At 33.1% G+C, this 26,678-nt stretch overlaps 1 protein-coding gene and 1 non-coding gene across 3 annotated transcripts in view; one reads left to right on the top strand and one right to left on the bottom strand.

Moving 5' to 3' along the window:
- Positions 1 to 26,678, top strand: part of SLC38A6 (solute carrier family 38 member 6) — a 64,993-nt gene that overhangs the window by 21,173 nt on the left and 17,142 nt on the right. For both annotated transcript variants that reach the window (XM_010354642.2, XM_010354643.2), the window contains exons 4-6: positions 4,933 to 4,985; positions 10,038 to 10,077; positions 21,127 to 21,205. In XM_010354642.2, the coding sequence (XP_010352944.1) occupies positions 4,933 to 4,985; positions 10,038 to 10,077; positions 21,127 to 21,205 (172 nt within the window). The remainder of the gene's footprint in view (positions 1 to 4,932; positions 4,986 to 10,037; positions 10,078 to 21,126; positions 21,206 to 26,678) is intronic.
- Positions 1,754 to 1,860, bottom strand: LOC115897762. Its single transcript, XR_004057558.1, has one exon. It is a non-coding gene; the product is annotated as a U6 spliceosomal RNA (small nuclear RNA).

Raw genomic sequence — 26,678 nt, 5'->3', positions numbered from 1 at the left:
CAAAAAAGATCAGAGGAAAATGGTAGAAAACACAAGAAAGACAAGAATTTCAAAATAATAAGGGTACATTTCCAATGGCTAGCTTTCTGAGAGTTGAACTGTATTTGAATAACTCATGTCCCTCAATCCAGATCCAAAGATAATATTGCTGCTGCTGAAACTTGGGCTCTGTACTATGACCAGAGTTTATTAATTGTCCTGTTTCATTGAGGAAAAAATGCAAAGCAGAACAGAACACTGGAATAACTAGCTGGAAATATTCCACTATTTCATGGGAAGCAGCTTTCTAAACGATTCCTGTGGAGGCCAAACTCTTGCTCTTGCCAAAATATTATAGCATTAAAGTGTGCCTTGATGGTACATTAAGGAAGAAATTTTCCCCAAATTTACTTGATTAAGATTTATAGCCTTTGTGCTCCCACAAAACATAGCATTGATTTCTTTAATATAAAAAAAATTCCTAAAATAAACTGCTAATGATTGCTTTCACTCATTTGTTTACTTAAGGTGGGTCATGCCAAGTACTATTTGTATGAATTCTTGTAAAAGACTGAATTAATTTTGTAATTGTCATAATTACTGTTATTCCTCTTCTGTAGGAATATGCTATTAATGTGACTGGTCATCGCCACATCTTATTTTTGTATCTCTCAAAACCTCTTTCATAAAATATTGATGGTAGGAAAGAGCTGAAAAAAAATCTATTAGTAGACCAAGCAATACTTCAATTACTAAACACCAGAGAAAATTAAAATTACAGCTTAAATAAAACCTACCAGATATTTGGTAGAGAAAATGGAACTGTACAAAAATACGGTTTTTAAAAATAAAGTTTTGCCACTTGTATTATATTCATTATAGACTATTAGAAACCCTTCCCTGCCAAAAAAGAAGAAAAAAAGTTTGTGACGATTTGTAATTCATTTTAGTCTTTTTATGTATTTTTTTCACCTAAAATAATATTGGTTTTTTAATATTATAAATATAGTTTTCCATGGCTACATATTATTCTATCAAAAATATCTACCGTAATTTATGTAACCACTTTCTCATTGTGAGCATTTAGATTAATTTTGTTTTTCCAGTTGAAACAATACTCCCTGAGTATCTTTGCATATAATGATTTCTCTTGATTTTAATTTTACTTAAGCTCTTAGGGGTCAAATGTTTTAAATATTTTAAAGGTTCATTGTTCAAATTGCATTTCAGCAGTCAATACCAGTTTACACTGTTTTCAGCATTTTAAGAAATTGCCCAAATGACAGAGTCGAATTTTAAAAGTATTTCCCTAGTATTGATTTGGTTTATATGCTGAGATGCTCCAGATTTTTTGTTATTAAAAAGTGAATATGTGGAGCTCGAACATTTGGCTGGCTATGTACACATTTTATTTAGTAAAGCCTCAATGTTAAGCAAGAAGCCATTACTCATATTTATGTTGTCTCAGGCATGGAAAAGTGCTTCTAATTTTTGCAACATAAAAGAAGTCTGATGGCAGTGACAGAACTGAATGACTAGTTAGATATGCTGACCAGAAAGCTAGAATTAGGATTTGACCATTGTACTCAGTCTCCATTTAAGAGCCTAATGGTTTTTTCTTCTCAATTTGTAAGTTGGCTGCATTTACAGATTTTTTTTTTTTTTTTTTTTTTAGTTTCTGTCTGTACGTTTATTGCCTATATCTGAAAAATCATCATATTGTTTGGTTTAGCTCTCAGCAGCCCGCTCCTGAGCTCTGAGGAAGCTTGCCTTCAAAAATATGGAACGCTTCACGAATTTGCGTGTCATCCTTGCGCAGGGGCCATGCTAATCTTCTCTGTATCATTCCAATTTTAGTATATGTACTGCCGAAGCGAGCACAGATATTTTTATAAAACTAAAAAATAATAGACCCAGAGAGCAAGTTTGAGATTACTAAAATGTATACCATTACTGTCAGAGTTGCAGTTCAAGCTGTCTTCATTAAGCTGTTAGTCTGATTACGTTTTCTCGAACAGTAAGTGTTGTGTTTTAATTTTTTTAATTAAAAATAAATGTTTAATGTTTTAAATTTTAGGTAATTGAAATACCAATTCTTTTTGGAATCTTTCAGTGTTATGGTTTTGGTTCACAGTAAAGGTATTTGCTTACTACGTTTAGTAAATATACTATCTATACTTCATTTTGTTGCATAAAAATAAAACACTCCGGTTAGCCTTTTTGATGGGTTAATTACCTGGATGGCTTGCTTACTGACAGAGAAACTGATGCAAAATAGGTCATTTGAAAAGCAGGTGTTTGTTATATCCCCATATGTAACACTGAAAAGCCTCCTTGCTCTAAATTTTTGGAAGAAAAGCTTTCTTAAGAAAGAATGGACCAGATGCAGTGGCTCACACCAGTAATCCCAGCACTTTGTGAGGCCGAGGTAGGAGGATGGCTTGAGTCCAAGAGTTTGAGATCAGCCTGGGCAACATAGTGAAACCCTGCCTATACAAAAAGTAAGAAATGAAAAGTTAGCCTGCGCTTGGTGTATTTGCATGTGCCTGTGGTGCCAGCAACTTCAGGGGCTGAAGCAGGAGATTGCTTAGGCCCAGGAGTTCAAGGCTGCAGTGAGCTATGATTGTGCCAGTGCACTCCAGCTTGGGTTACAGAGCAACACCCTGTCTCAAAAATAAGAATGTACATATTTAACTGTAATGTAAAACGGATGCTGAAAATGAACACTGATATTTCTTTAATCTCATACCTCAGAGTGACATATCAGACCTGCTCTGGAGACTTGGTTCACATAACGTAATATGGAACCAAATTACCTTCTCAATGCCAAATTGAAGATAATATGTACATAATTTCCAGGTTTAATATATATACCAAGGCTTTGGGATGTTAAATATAAGGAATGGTACCCATGTATAACATTATCAGTTAAGCTTAAGAATATTAAAGATTTGTTGATTAAAATAATTATTAATTTTTGAGATAGCTTTTACTTTAGAATATGTGATTTTTTTAAAAAAGTGTTGGCATTTCACATAGGAAGAAAAAATTCCAGTTCTTATTTTTGTAACTTAATTTTAAATTGTTTTAAAATATGTCTAAAATCCACCCCTGTAAAATTATTAAAGTCTTTTATTATTAAAGCATAAAGTTTTCTACTCATAAATCAAATTATATATCTCAAATTAAAAGCTAAATTGCCCATGTGCATTGTTTAGCAGTATGTAAATACATTGTAGAAAAGAGCTGTATCATTCATGAAGTTTCCAAATTCTTTGATCAATTCTGATAATAAAGTTAAAATTTGTGTTCTTAATTAGTAAGTCTCCTTATTTTTTAAGCATTCCACTGATTTCTTTCTAACTTTGTGGTAATAATAGGTAAAGACTATATTTGGCTTTAAAAACATGCTTATTTTTACGTATATAGAGGTCTTTGATTATGAAAGTGCTGAGGAGTTTTTTTGTTTATGTTTTCAAAAGTTTATAAGTTTTCATAAGTGTTCAAAAGTTTTCAAAAAAAAAGATTACTTCTGCTTTAAATATACAGTGGCGGTTGAAAGAAAACCCATGTATATCTTGAGAAGATTTATTGGAACTGGCTTTGAGAAATGATGAGTCAAATCTTTAACTCAATAAAAGATGTGTATTGCTGTACCAAGCCTTAGTATCTGCTATTCTCTTTAGTGTAAGCACTTTTCAAACTATAGGATTATAAAAATAGTAGCACCACTAGTTAAAACATAAAGCTATATGATCTAAAGACACAGTTTGGTTATTTTATGAGCCATTTAATTTTCATCTTTTCTGTGACCACATTTATTAAACATGTGACATGAAAATGGAATACTCTTTTATGATGAAAAAATAAAATATATGCCCTGATAATTATGGGATAAGAGTATTATTTTTTTGTGAACACATTTTCAGCATTCTAGGCACCTGGAGAAGTGAACATCTCTGAAAGTATCATACATTTACACTTTAACTTTATTTACATATCCAGTTTTTAGAAACCATTACCAATGAAACATTTGGACAATGTGGTATGCAAGTACTGTATAGTGAGAAGCGGGGATGTTCTTGAGTAATTGTTCCATTTGAATTAATCCAGCATAGGTAGTTGTTAGACAACCATGAAATGTGCTAAGCTTTACCTATTCTAAGAGGACTCTTTTATTACAGACCATAAGTGTTCAAAAGTTTTCAAAAAAAAAAAAAGATTACTTCTGCTTTAAATTTAGTCTGCCATTCAATAGCTAAAATAAGGCAGGTGGATTAAACTGCTAGAAGTATGCAACGTTAGTATTGAGAGTGGTTAAGCAACTTAAAATCTTCAGAATGCCTAAGATCACAAATTTGGTATGACCAGCCTACACAGATTAACTTAAAATACATACAGAGAGATGTCAGGTAGATAGAGGTCATAAGTTGGTGACCAAAATTACATTAATCTGCATGTTGACATTGGTTACCTTATATTGATTAGAAACTTTTGTTTAGTAAAAAGGGGAAATAATTTTTGATATGTGCAGCTTGAGAGAGAGAATCTTTCAGAAATGAGATGTATTAGAGAAACATAATAAAAGAATCCTTGGTGATTTTTTTAAAAAGTAAAAAACCATCACTACTGAGTAAAAAGACATGTTCTACAAAGACATCTGAAAATCATAGGTGTTGTGGTTTATATTTTGGGATGAAAATTAAAGATTTGATGAAAATTACCAAAGACTTCTACATAAATTGCTAATTAAGCCCAATCATCTTTTTTACTATTGCCTTTATTTGAGGATGTTAGGGAGAATTTTCTCATTTTGTGTTTAGTCCTGATTGGCCTGGATCATAAGAATTATACTGTAATTAGTTTGTAGTAGTAGAATTAATTTTCTTCTCTTTAGGACCTGACACATAAATAGTTTTGTGTAAAAGTGAACGTTGTAATTTCTCTTAACAGCTGTAACATCTTATGAAGATCTTGGACTCTTTGCATTTGGATTACCTGGAAAGGTAATTTTTTTTTTTCCTCCTTATTGTGTCCAAAACCCAAAGTGGCATTTTTCCTTTGGTTTCAAATTAAAAGAGACAAGTATATATAAAAGGAAGACATTAGAGGAATAAAAAGAAACTAAGGTGAGAAAAAAGAGAATGATGGGAGCAGGCAGAGAAAGAGAAGTCTATGTGTCCTTCCTAAAAATGCATCAATACATTTAATTCAATGCTTGAATCTTTTAATATATTTCATCCTAATAAAGTAGCACAATGACTTGAATGACTTTAAAAGAGTAGCAATAACCTGTTTTAAGTTTTATTAATTTTGATTATGTACTCATACGAGTAAACCCTCATAAAGACAAGAGAAGAAAAGCAACATCAAATTCAAATTATAGCATGGCTCTTTACAAAACCAGTAATCAGAAGATCCTATCACTTAAGAATTGAACAGTGCTAAAAGATTATCTAGCTGTCCTCTCATTTATAGGTGAGGAAATTAAGGACCAGAGAAATTAAGGGGCCTATTTGTCAACTATTATATAAAGCCAGTACCACATCCTAGAACTCTAGATCTACTACTTTTCTTACTCAGAATAAGAAAAATAACAACAGTATTTATTGAGCACTCACTTGCAATAGGCATACTACAGTAGTTTAATAGGTAGAGAAAAATAATTGTCTTCCACCAGGAGTTGAACATTACTTAGTGCTATAGTATATAGTTTTTTAATTTCTGAAGAGCTACTATACTTCTAAAATTCATATTCATTTTGGCTCCAAACAGGAACTCTTTTGTTTGTAAATCTGTTGTTTGTGTTTTTATGTTTTCGATTGACAAATAAAAATTGTGTATATTTGTTATGGATAACATGTCATTTTGAAATATATAAACATTGTAGAATGGCTAAATTCACCTAATTAATATTTGCATTACTTCACATACTTAACATTTTTTATTTTATTTTTATTCTGAAAGGATACTCTATCTGTAAGTGGCTAAACTAACTTCTGAAAGCGAGTCTGGAGGAGAAATACATAGCTATGCAATGGAGAGAAAACTTGTATTTACATTCCAGTTAACTTTGGTGGAGTTTTTTGTTTTTGGCTTTTGAGACAGAGTTTCGCTCTTGTTGCCCAGGCTGGAGTGAAATGGCATGATCTCAGCTCACCACTAGCTCCGCCTTCCGGGTTCAAGCTGTTCTCCTGCCTCAGCCTCCTGAGTAGCTGGGATTAAAGGCATGTGTCACCACACCTGGCTAATTTTGTATTTTTAGTAGAGACGGGTTTCTCCAAGTTAATCAGCCTCATCTCGACCTCCTGACCTCAGGCGATCCTCCCGCCTAGGCCTCCCAAAGTGCTGGGATTACAGGTGTGTGCCACTATGCCCGGCCCTAACTTTGTTTTTAAAGTACTATACTACAAGGCTACAGTAACCAAAACAGCATGGTACTGGTACCAAAACAGAGCTATAGACCAATGGAACAGAACAGAGTCCTCAGAAATAATACCACACATCTACAGCCATCTGATCTTTGACAAACCTGAGAGAAACAAGAAATGGGGAAAGGATTCCCTATTTAATAAATGGTGCTGGGAAAATTGGCTAGCCATAAGTAGAAAGCTGAAACTGGATCCTTTCCTTACTCCTTATACGAAAATTAATTCAAGATGGATTAGAGACTTAAATGTTAGACCTAATACCATAAAAACCCTAGAAGAAAACCTAGGTAGTACCATTCAGGACATAGGCATGGGCAAGGACTTCATGTCTAAAACACCAAAAGCAACGGCAGCAAAAGCCAAAATTGACAAATGGGATTTAATTAAACTAAAGAGCTTCTGCACAGCAAAAGAAACTACCATCAGAGTGAACAGGCAACCTACAGAATGGGAGAAAATTTTTGCGATCTACTCATCTGACAAAGGGCTGATATCCAGAATCTACAAAGAACTCAAACAAATGTACAAGAAAAAAACAAACAACCCCATCAAAAAGTGGGCAAAGGATGTGAACAGACATTTCTCAAAAGAAGACATCCATACAGCCAACAGACACATGAAAAAATGCTCATCATCACTCGCTATCAGAGAAATGCAAATCAAAACCACAATGAGATACCATCTCACACCAGTTAGAATGGCAATCATTAAAAAGTCAGGAAACAACAGGTGCTGGAGAGGATGTGGAGAAATAGGAACACTTGTACACTGTTGGTGGGATTGTAAACTAGTTCAACCATTATGGAAAACAGTATGGCAATTCCTCAAGGATCTAGAACTAGATGTACCATATGACCCAGCCATCCCATTACTGGGTATATACCCAAAGGATTATAAAGCATGCTGCTATAAAGACACATGCACACGTATGTTTATTGCGGCACTATTCACAATAGCAAAGACTTGGAATCAACCCAAATGTCCATCTGTGACAGACTGGATTAAGAAAATGTGGCACATATACACCATGGAATACTATGCAGCCATAAAAAAGGATGAGTTTGCGTCCTTTGTAGGGACATGGATGCAGCTGGAAACCATCATTCTTAGCAAACTATCACAAGAAGAGAAAACCAAACACCGCATGTTCTCACTCATAGGTGGGAACTGAACAATGAGATCACTTGGACTCGGGAAGGGGAACATCACACACTGGGGCCTATCATGGGGAGGGGGGAGGGGGGAGGGATTGCATTGGGAGTTATACCTGATATAAATGACGAATTGATGGGTGCTGACGAGTTGATGGGTGCAGCACACCAACATGGCTCAAGTATACATATGTAACAAACCTGCACGTTATGCACATGTACCCTAGAACTTAAAGTATAATAATAAAATAAATAAATAAATAAATAAAAATAAAGTACGAAAAGGAATGCTTAAATCATATGCTATATAGCATCGTGGCTTGGACCTTAGTAACCTGAAACTTAGACAAAACAGAGTATGTTACTTGAGGGTAAAAGGTTTTGTTAATCTCACTTAGTAGCAATTTTTCTGTTCTAGAGGATTAGGATGTTTGGTGTAGCCAGGGATCAATTTCCTCCATCTAATTTAAACAAAGAAGAAAATATTTTTGTATGAGAAAATTCCACAATTAAGATAACATAATCTATAAATATGATTCTGAGTAGCATCACTGATATCATTGTCATTTCATGTTCATATTTCCTGCATTGTTTGTATAGCAGCAAAGTTTAAAGAGTAGGGACTGCTGAGAGTCTTCTTTTCCTAAAACTCTAGAGTAGTTGCATTGTCATTTTAATACATGCACCAAAAAAAGTTCATAGTAGGCAGGCACACTAGACAAAGCATACTCTGAATGAGGAGTTGTTGTTCGGTTGCTTATTTAGATTTTCTCCCCACTTCCATAGTTGGGTTGAAACTTAACCATTTCCTTCTATCCAGATATTATATGATTATAATATGGGATAATACTATGCTAATCAAAGACTTTTTTGAAATGTTTTGAACTTTTTGAGGAAGATTTATTTAAATGTCTATAAATTGGTATTTATTCACCAAATATTTATTGATCAAATGCTTTGTACCATGTACTGTGCTAGGCATTAAAAACATAATTAGGTAGGCAAGTAGGTAGGTAGATAGATAGATATTCTAGCTTTCAAGATATTAAATGCTTAAATTCAACCAAAGAATGAAAGAATAATCAATAAGTTAATATTACTGTTTTTTGCAATGTATTAATTGAAAATAAAACCAAATTTCATGTATACCTACTACTGACAGTAGGTATCATTTGTACTGAAGATAGCATACACAAGTTCAAAATAGTCTTTTCACAAATAACTTCGACATTTTGGAACTAATTTTTACATAGACTGAAATGCAGAGTTTTTTCTGGAGAGCGTTCAAGTGGCAATCACCACATCTCCCAAGACACTTTGCCAGATTTTCATATCATTAGACCTCTTCTGCAAACCTCAAGTCTCCTAGGTCCTAATAACTTAGATGGTTTTCAGGATAGGCAAATGCTGTGCCATTGATAGAATTCCTAACAAAGATGGACATGAAAGATGATCTGTTCCCAATTCATGTAGAACTGAATGATGCTAGACAGCTAGTCAGCTCCGAGCATATGTTGGGGTTCCGATCCATCAAGATTTGAGTGATTGAAAGGCCCAAATGGAAGCACAGTGTTTTACTGTTTCCTCTAAGTGTATCTGATTACCTTGAGTTCCCCAGGAATCTCATCAAAGATGATAAGCTAACAAGCCTGCAGACTGAATTTGGTCCTCAGGAACATTTTGTATGGCTCAAATATTTTTTATTTTTAGCTGATTACCAACTAAACATCATTAAAGTATGAAAAAACTTATTTTCTGACTTTCTTTGAAAAATCAGAAGATCTGGCTACATTGGACCCACGTTCTCACATGTTATCAAGTGGCCATAGCTGAGTAGCACCTGTCCCACTGAAGGGGGAGGAATTCTCCAATATCCTACAGTTCTTGCCAACTCCCATTGTCTCATACTCAGCTTAATTCACATTACCGAGTTTGGAGCATTTTACCTATATTTTCAGGGTTTGAGAATAATTGGGCTCTAGACTTTATTAATCTCTGGGACTGGGATGCTCAAAGTCTTGGTATATGCCAAGCTGATAAAATCAGAAAACTTACATCATTTCCTTTTAGGCAATGTGTCATTGGCATAGCACACCCCAGCCTGTCTTTTTCTACTTATTTAAGCAGTGTGGTAAAACGAGCAAGAAAGGGAATGAGACACCACTCCCACGCTTTTAATTTTTATACTTTGATAATCATCGATTACTAGCTTTTAACACTTATAACTATTTAAAAATGACTGCCAAGAAAAATTTCAAAAACTTATTTATAGTAACTATGGAACTGTTAAAGAAATACTTTTTAATGTGATGATTATTAATTTTATGTATTTCAAATGACTGGCAAATTTCTTTTTAGTTTCTCTTCACTTACAACTTCTGCCTCAGCTTTTTTAGTAATAGTTGCTGGATTATAATAAAATACTGATTCTTTTATATTATTTCCCTTTCTATTGAATATTTTTGTTTTTTTACAGGTGGTGGTGGCAGGCACCATAATAATTCAGAATATTGGAGGTAAGCAATTGAAAGTGCATTGTTTATGCATAAATGTGATGGCAATAATGTCCTTCCTTTGAATTGCTGTCTTACTACAGATCTAGCTGGGAACTTCTGTAGACATAGGTATCTTCAGAAGCCTGCATGTTGGCCTCTTAACTCTGTTTTTTTTTTTTTTTTTTTTTGATCCTTTTTAGCAGCACTTGCGACAGTAGCTTCTAAATTCAGTTCCAGCTAAATCCTGATTGCAATCGTGTTATTAGGTCTGCAACACACCTCTAAAACATTGGCTTTCTGTGATTGTGAAGGTAGGATACAATCTGGAAAAGCTCTCCTGATGATTTTAAAAGATTTTCCCTCTACTTTTGTTCTAATCACCCTATTGGCAGATACTACTTTAGAGGGATTAGTTAGTCTTCCATGGGCTGTGGACAATCAAGTATGGACAACAATGTCCTCTTGTAACCAACAATTTAAAATGACCAAGTGGTTTAAAACATAAATAAATCTGAGATAAATAAACCTTCTCACATTTATCCTGTATCTTGTTCCTATTAATAACCAATTCTAGAAATGATCTCAATATTGAGAACTATGTAGAAATAAAACTACTATTAATTATAGACAGTTACTGAGTAAATGTATTAAACATTTAAATCCAAAATATGGGTATCATGTGTGTATGTGTTGTAAAGAAGTTACTTAATGCTGAACAATATCTTAGTTTTTCTTTTATCATTGACTGGAGTGCTAAATAAATGCTCTTAAAGGAAAATACACAGAAAAAGTTGACATGCACTTTGGATCTCGTACGGGATTATATAGTCAGGGCATTTTAATTTTATTTTTTACATGTAACAGTTTAATTCAAAGATGACAGTTTTAATAAACTTCAGCTCTCATACTCAAGAGGTCTGAGGTATATCACTTTTGTTTTGTATTGTATTGTTCAATCAAATTCCATCTTTATTTGTATTGTATTGTTCAATCAAATTCAAACAAATATAAGTATTGTTCAATCAAATTCCATCTTTAATAGTTTTTTTTGTAAAGGAAAAAATTAACAGTGAATTGTGCTGCCATTGTTTTGGAATCCTGTTTTAATTTTTTGAATTTTCATGAAAAAATGTTATGAATAAAAAGAATGCTTTCCTGCATGCCATACCAAATAATTTTCTCCTAACACACACTACTTCACACTTCACAGCAGAAGTCAAGAAAACCAGTCTCTTCATTTATGAATTTATTATAGTCATTAATTTTAAGATCTATTTTGGAATAATTTATTTAGCAAATAAGTATTGCTTAACTGTGCATGGATAATGTTTCTGAGTATGGTATATATTTTTATATTTTGAATCCCTCTTTATCCTGTCTATATAGGTTCTAAGAACTATCACATTTTGTTTAGGTTACATTGAACCATTGTTTAACAGTTTATGTAGACTGTTCAGTTCAGCAATTTAGATACAAATTTGTGACCCTGGCACAATACCCACTGTTGTATTCTTTGTCCCTTTCACCTTGATTCCTTCCTTGTTCTCTAATCTTGTTTATAACTGTTATTGGAGATGGCTATACTGTAGCACTTGCCATTACTAGATTTAAGTTCTCTCTCTATATGCTCCTGTACCCCACTGTATTGTTAAGTTCCTTTAGCTGAAAAGTATGCCTCATTTCTCTTTGTACTCCCAGCACCTAGCGTAATACTTGGGAATTGATAAACTTTTGTTGAGCAGAATAGAGCTGAAATGATTTGTATGATCTCTTTCTAAGTACTTTAAATATTCTAGATATATTTATTGAGAAAAGGGAAATGCTAGACTGGCAGCTAGCTTCAAATATTTGAAAGACTGAACACGAAATACACAAAAAGACACTAGACTAATTCAAGTATTGTTCCAGAGGGCAGAACTGGTGCTAAAGTATAGAAGTCTACAGAGAAGCTGGTTTGGGTTTTCTCATTTGGAGTACCCTTGTAACTAAGCTGTGTGATAATGAGGATGGCCTACATCCCTTTGAAAATGCTCCTTAGCCCTGAAAACATTCGAACAGCGCTGGTTGGTCAATTGCCAGAATTCTAGAAAGGATTCTTGCATTTGGTGGTGGATAGATGATGAGTTTTTCCAACTCTTAAGTTTGTTGGTTTGCTTGCTTGCTTATTTTAGAACTTTTTAAAAGAAGGTGATTTAGAGCAGTCATAGAAGTTTTTAATGTCTCTTAAATTTAGAAAAGCTGGCAATGCTTATTTAGTTTTTAAAATGATATCCTCATAATTTTCTTCACATTGGTTAAAAGTGTATTAAGTGCCCAGTCAGTAATAACCAAATACATATTTTCAGAGTTTTTTTCTGTCTTTTTTTCATAGCCAGATGTACATAAACCATTTCTTTATTATAATAGAATTAGAAGCTTGCTCTTGTGAGCAGAACACTGGATTGGAAGTCAGATACCTTGAATTCTATCCACTCCAGTCTCTGCCATTGGGTAGCCATATGTCTTGTGAAAATCCCTCCCTCTCACTGTCTAGGCTTCAGTTCCCTCTTTGTTAAATTGTTGGAAGGTAGAGTGGGAGGCAGGGAGCTTAGGGTCCCTTCTTACCCCAAAATTTGACACATTGGGAGGCACATTAATTATCTTAGGTTATTAACATATTTTAATACAGGAAAGTTCAATGAGAGGGTTATACTTGGTTCAAAAGATGATTTGGCCCTTTCTTAGGTATCTTTAACAAATCAATAACTATTGCCCTAAAGCGTTCATGGATGCCATTTTTTGTCACTACAAAAAAGGGAACTTCAGTTCTTAGGACTACGCTTTAGAACCTCCTCTTATGTTAAAGTCTAGGAACCCTAGTCTTAAAAAGTAGTTTCTTGATTGATATATACTGTGGAATCTGTGGAATCTGTGGAACTACTGGTCCATGTGTGCTTGCAAATAAACAGCATACTTATTTGGGAGGATATTTAATACCCTTTGTCATTATATTAAATAAGGATATATATACTGTTTTATTATAATAAGTCAATCATATAATGACTTATTTAATGTTACTTTAAAATGGATTTTGATTAGTTTCTTTATTGGAAATACATTGGATATTTAAAAGATTATATTAAGTGTAAATCAGATTGAATTTTTACACATCTTAAGTGCCTGTCTGCAAATAATGTAGTTCAGATAACATTTTTTTTAAAAATACAATGTTTGTTAGTATAAATTATCTGACTTTTGCAGTGGTTGTTTAAATTAAGACTGAAAAATAATGTAATAGATTCTATTTAGGTCTAGCACTCTACTAGATACTTTAATTATAAGGACTCTTCAATAAAGATATTATCTTCATTTTATAGAGAGGAGATCAGTGTGCAGTGGAGATAAATAGCTTGCTCACATTTACCCCATAATGAAGCCTGGATTCAAACCTTGCTCAGTTGGCCTTGATTCTTTCTGCTGTGATATAGTAAAAGTTTGAAAAATGTGAAAAGATTAAATGTTGAAGATTTTCTAACTCCTTGGGGACAGGAACTATGTGTTTTCCTAACTTTACCTAGTTTCTGAGAAGAGCTCAATAAGTAATATTTGTTGAATGAATAAGACAGTTTTTAAAGTTCTGCTTAAAAGCCTAAGATTTTGCCTCAAAGAGATAATTGAATATACTATGTAAATGATAAAAAAAGAAACTTGAAAGACCATAGAATGATTTCTAGTTTAGAATTATACAAAAATTTAGAAATTCAAAATATTGGGGAGAGTTAGATCTCATTTATGTAAAATAGGTTAAAAATATATCGAAATAGGCTGGGTGTGGAGGCTCACGCCTGTAAGCCTAGCACTTTGGGAGGCCAAAGTGGGAGGATTGCCTGAGCTCAGGAGTTTGAGACCAGCCTGGGCAGCATGGTGAAACCCAGTCTCTGCTGAAAATACAAAAAATTAGCCAGGCGCAGGGTTGCGTGCCTGTAAGTCCCAGCTACTCAGGTGACTGAGGCAGGAGAATCATTTAAACCCAGGAGACGGAGGTTGCAGTAAGCCAAGATCTCATCACTGAACTCCATCCTGGGCAACAGAGCGAGACTGTCTCAAAAAAAAAAAAAAAAAAATATATATATATATATATATATATATATATATATATATGTGTGTGTGTGTGTGTGTGTATGTAAAATATTATTTTCAGATTAAGTAAATAATATCTTAATGTTTCTTAACTCTCTTATTCTTTGTAACATTTAAATACTTCTCAATTTTCATGAGATACAATTCTTGTGGTGAATCCATGAAAACAATGGAAATGGAAGGCCTTTAAAAGCAAAATGACCACGAATTGCCCTTGATCAATATTTGTTTCATGTGTCTTTCACCAAAGACCTAGTTTATTTCCCACATTTCCATATTCCATAAATCAAATTAATGTGCTCATTTATTTACATCCCTAGTACTTAGCACATAGTACGCATTTAGTAAATAACATTTATTATAGGAAGAAAGAAAGGAATAAGAAGGGAGAGAGGGAAAAGCTAGTGACCTGGCTTAGTACTTCTTCAAGAGCAAAAAGAGAGTTGATTGACCAGGAAGAGAAACCCACAGTATACGTTAAGTAAGCATATAGTTTTTAGGAAAGCGTCTACTGTTAGAACTTAACAGAAAATCTTTTTTCTCCCCCGAGATTAATCAGGCACCAAGTATTAGTCAGAAGGCACTAGTGTGGTCTAACAAATTGATTTAAAAAAATCTACTGTCTTCAATTAAAATCTCTAAATTTTATAATGCAAAAAATGCAACACACTAAATTTAACACTCTTATTCCAAGGTTATAGAAATCCTTGGCTTTGGAAATTTGAGAACCATATAGTAAATTACTACTTAAAAGCAATTCCTGATATCCTCCCAATACTAATGAATAAGAGGCTCAAAATTGGCTAGAGCTAGAGGTAACGCTCTGTAGCCCATTTCCTCAGGTGCTGGAGTAGCATTTGCTGAGAGCCACTACTACTGGGACCCAAGGTGAGAAAAGAGGTGTCTGGAAGTTTTCATATTTAATGCTGTTATAGGTGGGACAATTCTGGCTTAGAAAGTTTGAATTTGGTGGCCTAACAACTAAGGATAAAGGATTAAGAACTGTAGTAGAAAATAAGTATAACGTAGTTTTCACATAGTTCCTGTAACAGTGTTGTATTATGTGATTCTTTTCTTAAAAACTAAGGTAAGTAGTTGGTTTCACATTCATTTGAACTCCTGAAGTAAACCATTCAGCAGGCTAGAATATCACTAGAAATCAAACACTACATCCCAATCATCATCTTAGTCAAGCCAGAAAAAGTCTTACTTGCCCAATTCAAAATGTAGAAAGATGAGTAGCTCCTAGGAGGATGTTATATTCTTATTTTGCTCTTATAAATACGAAGGATCACTATGAATAGCATATACTTTCTTTAGTTCTTCAAAGCCCCAGTTCTTTAAAGGAGATTAAAGATTTAATCATTACTAGGTATTGTGAAAGGAAAACCATAAACATTAGTAGTCTTACTGAAAACCTCCTGAAATTGCTAGAATGACCCAGATGTTTCAGTCTGGCACAGAATCCACACACCTTACTCTTGCAGCCTTTATTAACACCTCAGTTTGGTAATCTATGGACTCGAGTAACCCCATTTCGAAATCTCATAAAGATAAAGGTATAAATAAGATCATTTTCAGTTGAGAATTATAAAAATCTCAAATTCTCAGTATTTGAAAAATTCACAATATTAGATGCTAGAAACTACTTGGATTTACTTTCTTCCTGTATATTCATTCATGCATTTTATTTATTTACTTTTTGGTAGGGTAGAAAAGTACTAAGTGTTTCAGATGAACTAGTTTGTATTGTCTCTTGGGAAACTAGGATAGGGCGTGCAGATACATCGCCATCTGCTGGTCAGTTTATCTGTAGTGAAACTGCAGCTTTCTTGAGACAGTGTCTAGAATTCTATTCTGGAAAGCACTGCCTTAGAATAGGAGAGGTACAGGAAATTTGGAGAGTCTTTTTCACCAGCACTTCATTTGATAACATTTGCTGGTAATGTATCTTTTTTTAAGGTTTTAAAAAATATTTTTCTTAGTAATTTATATTGAAAATTATAAAATTTTCAGAGCAGTAGTTATTTTGGTAATTTTTTATTCAAATTTAAGATCTTGAAAATGATAAGACAAAGATATACCTTTTTTTCTAGGGTCATGGGGGAGCATTTCCCCCATATGTTTTGATTTTCATTTATGCATATGTTCTGTTCTATTTGAGTGCAGATAGAACTTCAGTGGCATTTAGATATTTTGTGGGACCACCAGATTAATAAGACACATTGAATAGAATAAACCAGTTAGTATCCATGACTAAAAACATGTTTGAAATAAAATTGAATCTCTCTGAGACAGAAAGGCAAACTTATTTTTTTCCCATACTACATCCGTTTGTTTAGGGCTGAGTAATCCTTTAAGAATTACTGAACTTCCCCCAAGTGCTGAAAACCTAATTCTCTTTTAAAAATAGCTGCAAGTAATTCTGTCCTCATACATATATTTTACGTGTTTAACAAAAAAGATACTTATCTTCATAAACTGTAATGATGTCTTAGGCCCAAACTCCAATTAAGGGTTGGTTTGTTTTTTTTTAAGTTTGTATGCTTAATAACGACAACTTGGGAAGCATTTTCAGAATGCTGGGAAAAATAATCCCTAAGAATACAGTATTTGGAAGCACAGAGACTGATTTTTATTTTTTAGATTTCAATGGAGTGTTAATATTTCAAATATGTGAGAATAGGAAACTTTCTCTTCAGAACTACAATCACAGCCATAAATACAGTAGAGTCATAGCAGTAGATGCAATAGAATCTCATCATGAAACTCCATGAATTTTGAACTAATCACTTCACCAAAGCAGCTACAATACTGAAAAATGAAATGCATTGAAAATATATCTCAAGATGAAATGAAAATTCTAAGTATTACTAAAGCTTCTGACTAATGTTCTCTGTGTTAGAGATTCATTTCCTTTGAAGTTAACTGTTAATCTCAGCATTCAGAAGTAGTTTGTTTAAATACTGATTTAAAAAAGAAAAATAATTCTGAAGAGTGGTCCTTCTGGTAGACTTTCCTTATTTGTCTTTGTTTTGTTTACTTTTTCACTTTGCTCCTGCACTTTCTCATGGCACACTAGTTAATAGAACAAGTTTCTCAGCCCAGACTGGCTGTTTCCACCATCACTAGCTTGGGCAAGTTACTTCTTTGTACCTCCTTATATTCTGTTAAATAGGTAATATGTACCTCACAGGTTTGTATAAAGATTAAGTGAGGAAATAACTTGTGTAGAATACTACCAAGCATACAGTAGACATCTGAAAAACAAAGATGTTCGCTGTTCTCATGGATTACTGCCCAGAGTTCCTTTCCCGTTTCTGTTTCTAACATCTCTCCTCTCAACCTCCTGGGCCCAATTCATGTATTTCTCTTTATGATTAGATCAACAGATATTAACACCTTGCAACTTGCTATTACCTAATCAGATTTTACCCCATTTTAGCCATTTTTTAATATTACTGTTGCTTCTCCATATTTTTTTAAAAAAATGCTTTCAACTTCTGGTTAGATCGACAGATATTAACACCTTGCAACTTGCTATTACCTAATCAGATTTTACCCCATTTTAGTCCTTTTTTAATATTAATGTTACTTCTCCATGTTTTTTTTTAAAAATGCTTTCAACTTCTGTGTTTTAAGTTGACAGATGTTTTATTTTTTTCCAGAGAAGTTTCTATTAAATGAGTTCTATTAGTTACATTTAAAATTAAGTAGAAAAGAATACCTGTTTAATTAATATGGTAAAACTAAGTGATTTATAATGGCTGAATACCTGACATCAAGGTATATCTTCTGTCACTGATTTTGGCTTTGGTGGTTTGGGGTCACTTAACTATATGCATGGCTCTTGTGGATGACCCAGTTGCGGCTATTAATTGAGAGTAGAACATGGTGTGTCTTGTTTTAGGAATCTATACTATGTGTCGATGTCACCCAAAATCATTTACAAATTTTTCCTTATGACTGATCTGAAAGGTATGTGCTTAAACACTTTCTTATGCCATTTATAAAAGACATGAGACAAAAAGTGTGGCAGCCAGCTATTTGATCTAGTAAACCTTTTAGTTAAAAACAAAAGCAATATGAGCATTCCTATCAATAGTATATCTTTAAAACATTTCCAGTTCATTTTATTGAGCTGATGTTCTTTTGTATAAATTTAATTAAGATGTATTTCCTAACTTAATTGTATTTAGTAATCTTTTTGTTTCTTCTCTGTATTATATATAATAGAATGTGTTAAAGTGCTAGTTCTTACATGAAAGTTTACTTGTGATTAAGAAAAAAATAATTTTCATAGTGAGTAGAATGGTAGTGGTCTTTGTTTTACTGGCTTAAACTGTGTGGGTTTTCCCCTATAGTAAGCTCTGTGGTTGTATAGCTCTTAAAATATATACTAACATTTTCTAGGAAAGAAACAATGTTTTGTATGTTTTATTATATTTGTATCTTGTATGTGAGGTCTTCTTTGAGAGGGAAACACATGTTTGGTGAGTTCATATTTCTTAAAATATACATGATTCTTCAGACTAGAATCTAATGAAATAGTACTCCCATTTGAAAACTAAAGAGTTAAGGGTACAACAGAGGATAAAAGTGATCAAATGATCAGCCAGAGGCTAATAGAAATTCTGGAAAGAATGACAGATATTATATTAGAAAGAAATAGGATCTCATATTCACTGAAGCTTTCTACAGCTAAAGGTCCAAAAGAAATAATAGAAAATTACTGAAAGAGATGAATGTCTGAAACTTCAGAAATGCATGTGGTGTTGGGTTAATCCAAGCAAGAAAGAAAGATGGGCAGATAATAAATTACATTTTATAGGAAGTCGGCTTTCCTTGTTTTCAAGGTATTTTGTCTTTTTTTCTGTTCTCTCTGTCTCTCTCACAAGATATATTTAAGTAAGTCTAGGCCAGTTTCAGAAAATTCAATTCACAATTTCTATCTTTGCACTGTATGTGTAGAGTTCTTTGGAATCGGTAAAATATTATAAAAACTCCAAATCCTTGAATGGAGAAAGTTAATCTAAACCTTCCTTCTGTTCTGTGCCAAATTGATAGCATTTTTCCTTATGATAATATGAACAATACAGAACACATTTTCACATACAATCAGTTGTAATACCCCATAACTAAAAGATTTTGCAGAAATGTCTCAGTGGGTTTTAGTCAACTCACTGAGACATAGCTATACTTCTGCTAGGGAAAAAGAAATCATTGTAAACTGAAAAAATATGTATATGTATATTTTCATCACAAAGAAGTGATTATTTAACTGTTCTAAATTTTATTTTGCCATAAATACATGTTGTTTTACTAAAAAAAATTGAGAGTGTGTGTATGTTTGTAGTATTATCTATCTACATACAAATTTACACACAAACTAGCATGTATCCTTTTTTTCTCAAGTTAAATGGTCACATATCATTATAATCATGAAATTCGGCTCCTTTCAAATAATGTTGATTGAGAAATGTACATTCTTAAACTATTTGAGCCTTTTAATCAATTTTTCCCCAGATTTTTGCCACTGAAACTTGGCATTCATTTTTGTTCTTAGCTTTTGTAAGTTTTGTAAGGAGAAAGTGAAATGTTTCCTGAAATATAAATAAGTAATAAAATTAATGTGCACACAAAGTATACTCTTTATTCTTTTTTTTTTTTTTTTTTTTTTTTTTTGAGATGGAATTTTGCTCTTTCACCCGGACTGGAGTGCAGTGGCGCAATCTCGGCTCACTGCGACCTCTGCCTTCCAGTTTCAAGCGATTCTCCTGCCTTATCCTCCCAAGTTAGCTGGGACTACAGGCGCGTGCCACCACGCATGGCTAATTTTTGTATTTTTAGTAGAGACAGGGTTTCACCATGTTGGCCAGGCTGGTCTTGAATGCCTGTCCTCGTGATCCACCTGCCTTGGCCTCCCAAACACTCTATTCTTCATGGGCATTTTCTTTTTGCCCCCAGCTCCCAACACACACAAGCATAATCTCTGTGGGGAAAGAGACTCTTACTCTGTTAAATTGAACTTCTGACTGCAAATCGTCTGAGTTTCTAGATATTTAAGTATTTAAGCTTAAACTCAAGTATTTACATATGAATGAGTTCTGTATTCTATAACCATATTAAAACTTTTCCTAGTATTTTTATAGATTTTTTTATAGCTACATCAGAATTAGGATCATTATTAAAGTGCTACAAAAGCTAGTTATTTCTCAGACTCAGATTAAATGTGAGAAATAATGCTGGCTTAAGGTTATGATTGTATAATATAGATGAACCCTGTTAATAAAATGGAATAAAAGTTGGAACTTTTGTCTTTTTAATATACTTAATGGTTTCTATTGAACTTTCTCTCTTTTTAGAGACTGATTTTAAATGTAATTCATTATGTATTATTTTTATCCTATAATTATGTGTTCATAATGCAGGGGTGGGTAGTAGAGAGGCAAAGAAAGGGACAGAGGGAATGAGACTTCTCTGTTGTGGGGAGGCATCTTTCTCTAGTAAGAAGGAACAAATAATCCAGTTACTAGTCATACCTATTAAACTTCTGTGTCTATGTCAGTTGTTGCTAAACTAACCTTAAATGCCTTAAAAGGGGTGATAACATATAAGAGAGTTTTTGTAAAACTTTGTACAAAATTTCATTTAAAAGTAGCCTGAAATCAAGACCCTTTCTCTTACCTAGTTTGCTTTGGACTTGGATAAACAAAAGATACTTAATGTACTTAATTATTCTTCTCTACGGTTACTTATCTTTATTCGTGTGTGTGTGTGTGTGTGTGTGTGTGTGTGTGTGTGTGTGTATCTCTTTGGTATAATGTGTTATAAGTTAATCTTTCATATGTTGTCATAGCTCTAATGGACATCTGTGTTCCTAGATGGATTATTCTTTAAATGGTTAAAAATCATGGAATTCTAACAGGAACACTTTTTATTCTTTTGCAGCTATGTCATCTTATCTTTTAATTATTAAAACAGAGTTTCCTGCTGCTATTGCAGAATTTTTGACTGGAGACTATAGTAGGTAAGAAAAAGCATTTTACATTGTGTCCATTCATTTATTAATTCAGTAAATATTTTTTTTTTTTTTTTTTTTTTTTTTTTTTTTTTTTTTTTTTTTGAGACGGAGTCTGGCTCTGTCTCCCAGGCTGGAGTGCAGTGGCCGGATCTCAGCTCACTGCAAGCTCCGCCTCCCGGGTTTACGCCATTCTCCTGCCTCAGCCTCCCGAGTAGCTGGGACTACAGGCGTCCGCCACCTTGCCCGGCTAGTTTTTTGTATTTTTAGTAGAGACGGGGTTTCACCGTGTTAGCCAGGATGGTCTCGATCTCCTGACCTCGTGATCCGCCCGTCTCGGCCTCCCAAAGTGCTGGGATTACAGGCTTGAGCCACCGCACCCGGCCTAATTCAGTAAATATTTATTAAGCTGTAGTGGCAAGTAAAATAAATGTAGTCCTTGCCCTCAAGACACTTAAAAATTAGGCAGAAATGTAGCAGTAATAGAATAGAAACTACTCAGCCAATGGTTATTGATTACCCATATGAAAGCACTGTTCTGTGAACCATATGAAGCACCAGATACAACCCTTGCATTCTTTGAGGGTGTGAGATAGGCTAAGACAGGTCTGAGATTGAGATGCTCTTAAGGAGGAGTAAAGGGTAAATTTCTGGGGATACACAAGACTGGGGTTGGGGATGGGAGAAGGTTGAATATACTGACAGTACAGGTCTTAAACAGAGGAGGGGAGTGAGTGATATTGCTGTCACTTCTCAGCAAATCATAGTGATAAAAAATGTGGCAGTTACAATTATACCTGTTTGAAATTCCTATTATATATGATGGCAAAAAAATAAATTATTTGCAAGGACTTAATTGTTTCATTTCCTGTTTTTGAACAATATTATAAATAATACTAAACCATGTCATATCTCTTTTATCTTTCTTTATTTAAAAAATTGCATCTTATATTTGACTTGCCTCTTTATAGGGAAAAAACAAAATTAATTGTGCCTTTCTTTTCACTGTGTAGAACAAGAAAATTTTAGAAAAATGAACTTGAAAAGACAAGATAAATCATTTTAATTGCCATCAAGTTATTTCACATAGTTAAGTTTCAAGCCACAATACAAAACCTGTCAGACTTTTAGATTTGAATATTGGGTTGTTCTGCTTCAATAATTGAACTTGTTCTGGAATGCAAGGAAAGGTTTCAAAAATTAGTTTTTAGCTTTTACAACGCAGCTTCCATTAAAGAATTCTACTTAGATAACTGCAAATACATATTTGTAAGAAAAGTGTGGTATACTTTAGATCTGAATAGAAACCATCAAGAAAATGTAGTTGAAAAAAGACAAATAGAAGTCCTAAATGATTTTTCTTCATCAGAAGATATTGTTCATTTTTATGATACTTTACAATTAATGAGGTTTCCACATTCATTATCACATCTGATACAACTACCTTATTTTATCTACAGTTTTATCTAGTTACATTTTGATTTTATGCTTAGGTTGATAAACAATTCCTGTTAGAAATAGCTATGTAAAATTCATTTTTGTATTTGCTGTGGAAAACATTGAGGACACCTTCTATTACTCAAATTCTATGTGAGAAATTTATATTTTAGGGTTAAGAAATCAAGGCAATATGAGGTAGAATAAAGAGGACTAGACTAAGAGTAAGGAGATGTGTGCTCTATCCATTTCATATTCAATAATCTCAGGAACTTAATTTAACTTCTTTTGACTATATAAATTACTTGGAGCCTTCGGTTTTTTTATGTGATGTAATGGGGGTACCAATATTGCCTTCTTAAAGTTGCTGGGATGATCAAGTAAGATATATATACGCATGCTAATAGCATGTGTATAAACAAGCATGTGTGTACAGAAACTTACAGTACAGTATAAATGTGGAGAATTAAGAAATTCTAATAATTACTATATTAAAGGTGGTGTTTCCCTTTTTGCCCTGACTGCCAGGAAGCTCAGAGTCAAATGTGACACGTTTGAATTAATATAACTGTGTTAATTCCAACAGTTGTCACATGTGTTTTCTTTTTTCTTGGTCCTGAATTTGGTGGCTCCTATTTGTATTCTTTTATTGTCACATGTTGGTGGAAAGAGGAGGGATTATAAATTATTTTAGAAATAATTAAAGTAGTATGTGGCAGAACTGGTATTGAAATTTAGGTCTTCTTTCTCTAAAAGTGATATTTTTACCGTAGCTTCATTTTAAATAATTGGCAAATGATTTACATTGTTGCATTGATTTTTTGTTTGTTTTTTTAAAATAAAAATTAAAGTGAACTTCCATCTCACTCATATTAATAGAAAATTGGTTAAAATGTTATTTTTACATGTTAGAAATAGATTTTTAAAATCATATACTTCAAAATGCTGTGGTCAATTTGCATAATCTGTTACGTTTTAAAATTGTATGTCTTTTTAACAACCTTATCTTGTTTTAAATGTAATATATATTCATTTATTTTGGCTAATTATATTAACTTATTTGAACACAGATAAATCATTAGACTTGAAAGCTTAATGCTAGAAAATAATTAAGAAATAAATATTATGATAATTGACTTTACTATCTATAAAAGACAGTTTTTTTCTAGATAGACTTACATGGCAGTATTCTATGAGATCAACATATTGATAAACTTTTATTTTAGGGTTTGATTTATAATAAATTTTAATTAAGATCTTTCAGGTGTGCTAATTTTCTGGGTTATCTGCAAGCTTGGTGTACCTTTGAAATATAAATCTTTATAAAGATATCAAAATGAAACTGTGTTCATAATAATCTAATAGATGTCAGAAGCTATAATATTTATACTGAACTTTCATGATATATCTATATATTTCATAGAATAACTTACATTTTTAAAATCTATGACTTTTAAAGTTGGAAGCTCTCTGTTAACATTTAATGATCTTGTCAGGGGAATATGATTGACACAATTAAGTTGTCCTGCATTTTAGTTACATAATTGGTATTGGATGTGAGTAAGATCCTAATTCAGAACATGTGATACTCTTGTTCCATTCCTTTCGAGAATGAAATTAAAGCAACTTATAAATAAATCTGGTTTTCATTAAAATATGGAAAAATACATCTGCATGCCAAAGCATTTGCAGTACAGCTAAGGATTTATACTCTATATTTCATACTTGGAACATTTTTATCATACAGGATTAAATCCACAGATCAAACAAGTTCTCTAGGAAGTATAAAGGTTTTTACTCTAATTCTTTTGGCTTAAAGAGAATATATATTTAGATCACAGTAGGAAAACAGGAGTTCTGTTAGATCATTCTTTATTCCCCCCTTAGGAAAAAAATTAAAGTTAGTACATTCTTCTAAAATGCTTATTTACAAAAGAAATGTATATAATATGTACTTTTTGAGATTTCTTTTTGCTAGTTTGTTTTTCTCAGGCGGCAGTTTTATTTTGTAAGTTTAATAATTTCTGTTCTTTGGAAAATATCCATTGAGAAACACAATTCATTTGTCTGTGACACACACATGAAATCTAAACTAATTTTACTGTGCTTTACTGTGTTGCCTTTATTGTTAATGAATGGTAAAGAAAAGCACTGTATTTACAATTGGCTTTATTAAGATGAATTATTAAGGATAAGAAATGATTAACAATAACCAGTAGCCAAGCCAAGGATAGAGAAATTGTATTTTACAGTCAAATTATTTTTATATTAAGAATTTAAAGTTCAATCCTATGAAAAGGAGAATGCAAAGCATGATCTTGAAATAAACGAGGTAGTATCTGAAAGTATTTCCATTGCTGCTGTGACTAAGATCATCATCTTCCTTTTGCTGATTTTACAGACATATAAAATGAAGTTGTTGAGCCAGATGATCTCTAAGGGCTCTTCCAGCTCTAACATTCCATAACTGTGGTTCTGAGTTACTGCTGGGAGGAGGTAAAGTTATCTTCAGTCCCACAGTTCAGTGCTTTGGTCAGTTATATGACTTTTATGGACATTAAATGAATTGTGATCTGAAATAGTATAAAGTAAGTGGTGTTCAGAATTTCAAAAAGTGTTCCTTTATTCTTACGCAGGAGAAAAGAGTCCTGGTCCTGGGGATTAAATGCTCCCTTTTGTACGACTTCAGCTTCATGATCTTTTTTTTTTTTTTTTTTTTTTTTGGCTTATCATAATTTTTTGTTTTATTTTATTATGGTAAGAATACTTCACATGAAATTTGCACTCTCAACAGATTTTCAAGGGTATAATGCAGTATTGTTATCTACGAGGGACAGCAAAACTAACAGATGGAATCTACTTTGGTATTCCTTTGGGCATTTTTCCTCCTGGCACTGCAACTGTCTGGGTCTAATATTGGGTCCCAGAAGGAAAGACATTTCAGACATAGAGCCCTGGGCCTTTTGCCAGCTTCAGAAATTTGGTTGCCAGGTGTTCCTCAATGAAAGATCTTTTGAAATTTCTGTTTTGATTCTTACTCAAGAGTGACTAGAAGATAAACATGTTGAGTATCATTTTTGTATTATTAATATGTGTACTCTTTTAGTACTTCCTGCATACCAGGAATTGAGGGGCATGTGCAAATGGAGAGAGCAAAGCTTCAGGCCCACTAAATCTGTGAATACTTATGCATAGGTTATAGTTTCTGGCATATGTATTTCCTAATGACACAAATTAGGGTGGAGAAGGGAAAAGTGTTGTCATGGTGCTGTTTCTGCTGCTGCTCCTTCTCTTGTTCTGTTAAAGAGGAAGTTGTCAGCACCCAACAGTAACAATTAAGTTCATGTTAGAAGCCACTGGTTGAAATCCATATAGAAGAAGACCTTTGCTTAATTTAACATGGCAGTGGGAGACTGGCTATCTGATAGAGAATGAAAGAGGATGCATTATTGCAAAGTGAGAATTTTGAGATTATCTGCCAAACAATTTGGAAAAGTCTCTATTGGTCTTTAATGCCCCAAGCTCCCATTTTTGCATAAGTTTTACTTTGTTACTATTGTGCATGTGTATGTATGTGTATACACTTCAGTGTAAAAATCTGACGGCTATGATAAAGAAAATTTAGAAAAAAAAGCAAATAAAAATCATGCATAACATCTCTAACCTAGTCACTGTCCTTTTAATTCTTTTGAATTTTTCCCAAAAGCTTTCAAAAATATAGTTAATAATTATATTTATATCATCATCATTTTCCATTTTATTCATTGTGTTTTTTCTTAAAGCCACATAACATTTCATTGAGTATGCTCTTCTAAATATTTTCAGATGTTGGGTATATATGGAGTTTTCCTCCAGCTTCTCAATATTATAATAATGTACTCAACAGCTTCATGTACATAGAATTTTCTCTATTTTATTTTCTTAGAGTAGACTGCCCCTACATTTTTATTGCTCTTGCTACATATAATCATTGTTTTTCCAAGAGATAGTACTAACTGGCAAGATCACTAGCAATGTATGAAGTCCAGTTGTGCCACATCCTTGA

This window comes from Rhinopithecus roxellana, chromosome 5 (genome assembly GCF_007565055.1).
Source record: "Rhinopithecus roxellana isolate Shanxi Qingling chromosome 5, ASM756505v1, whole genome shotgun sequence".
Classification (NCBI taxonomy): domain Eukaryota; kingdom Metazoa; phylum Chordata; class Mammalia; order Primates; family Cercopithecidae; genus Rhinopithecus; species Rhinopithecus roxellana.
This window is presented reverse-complemented; position numbering and strand designations above follow the sequence as displayed.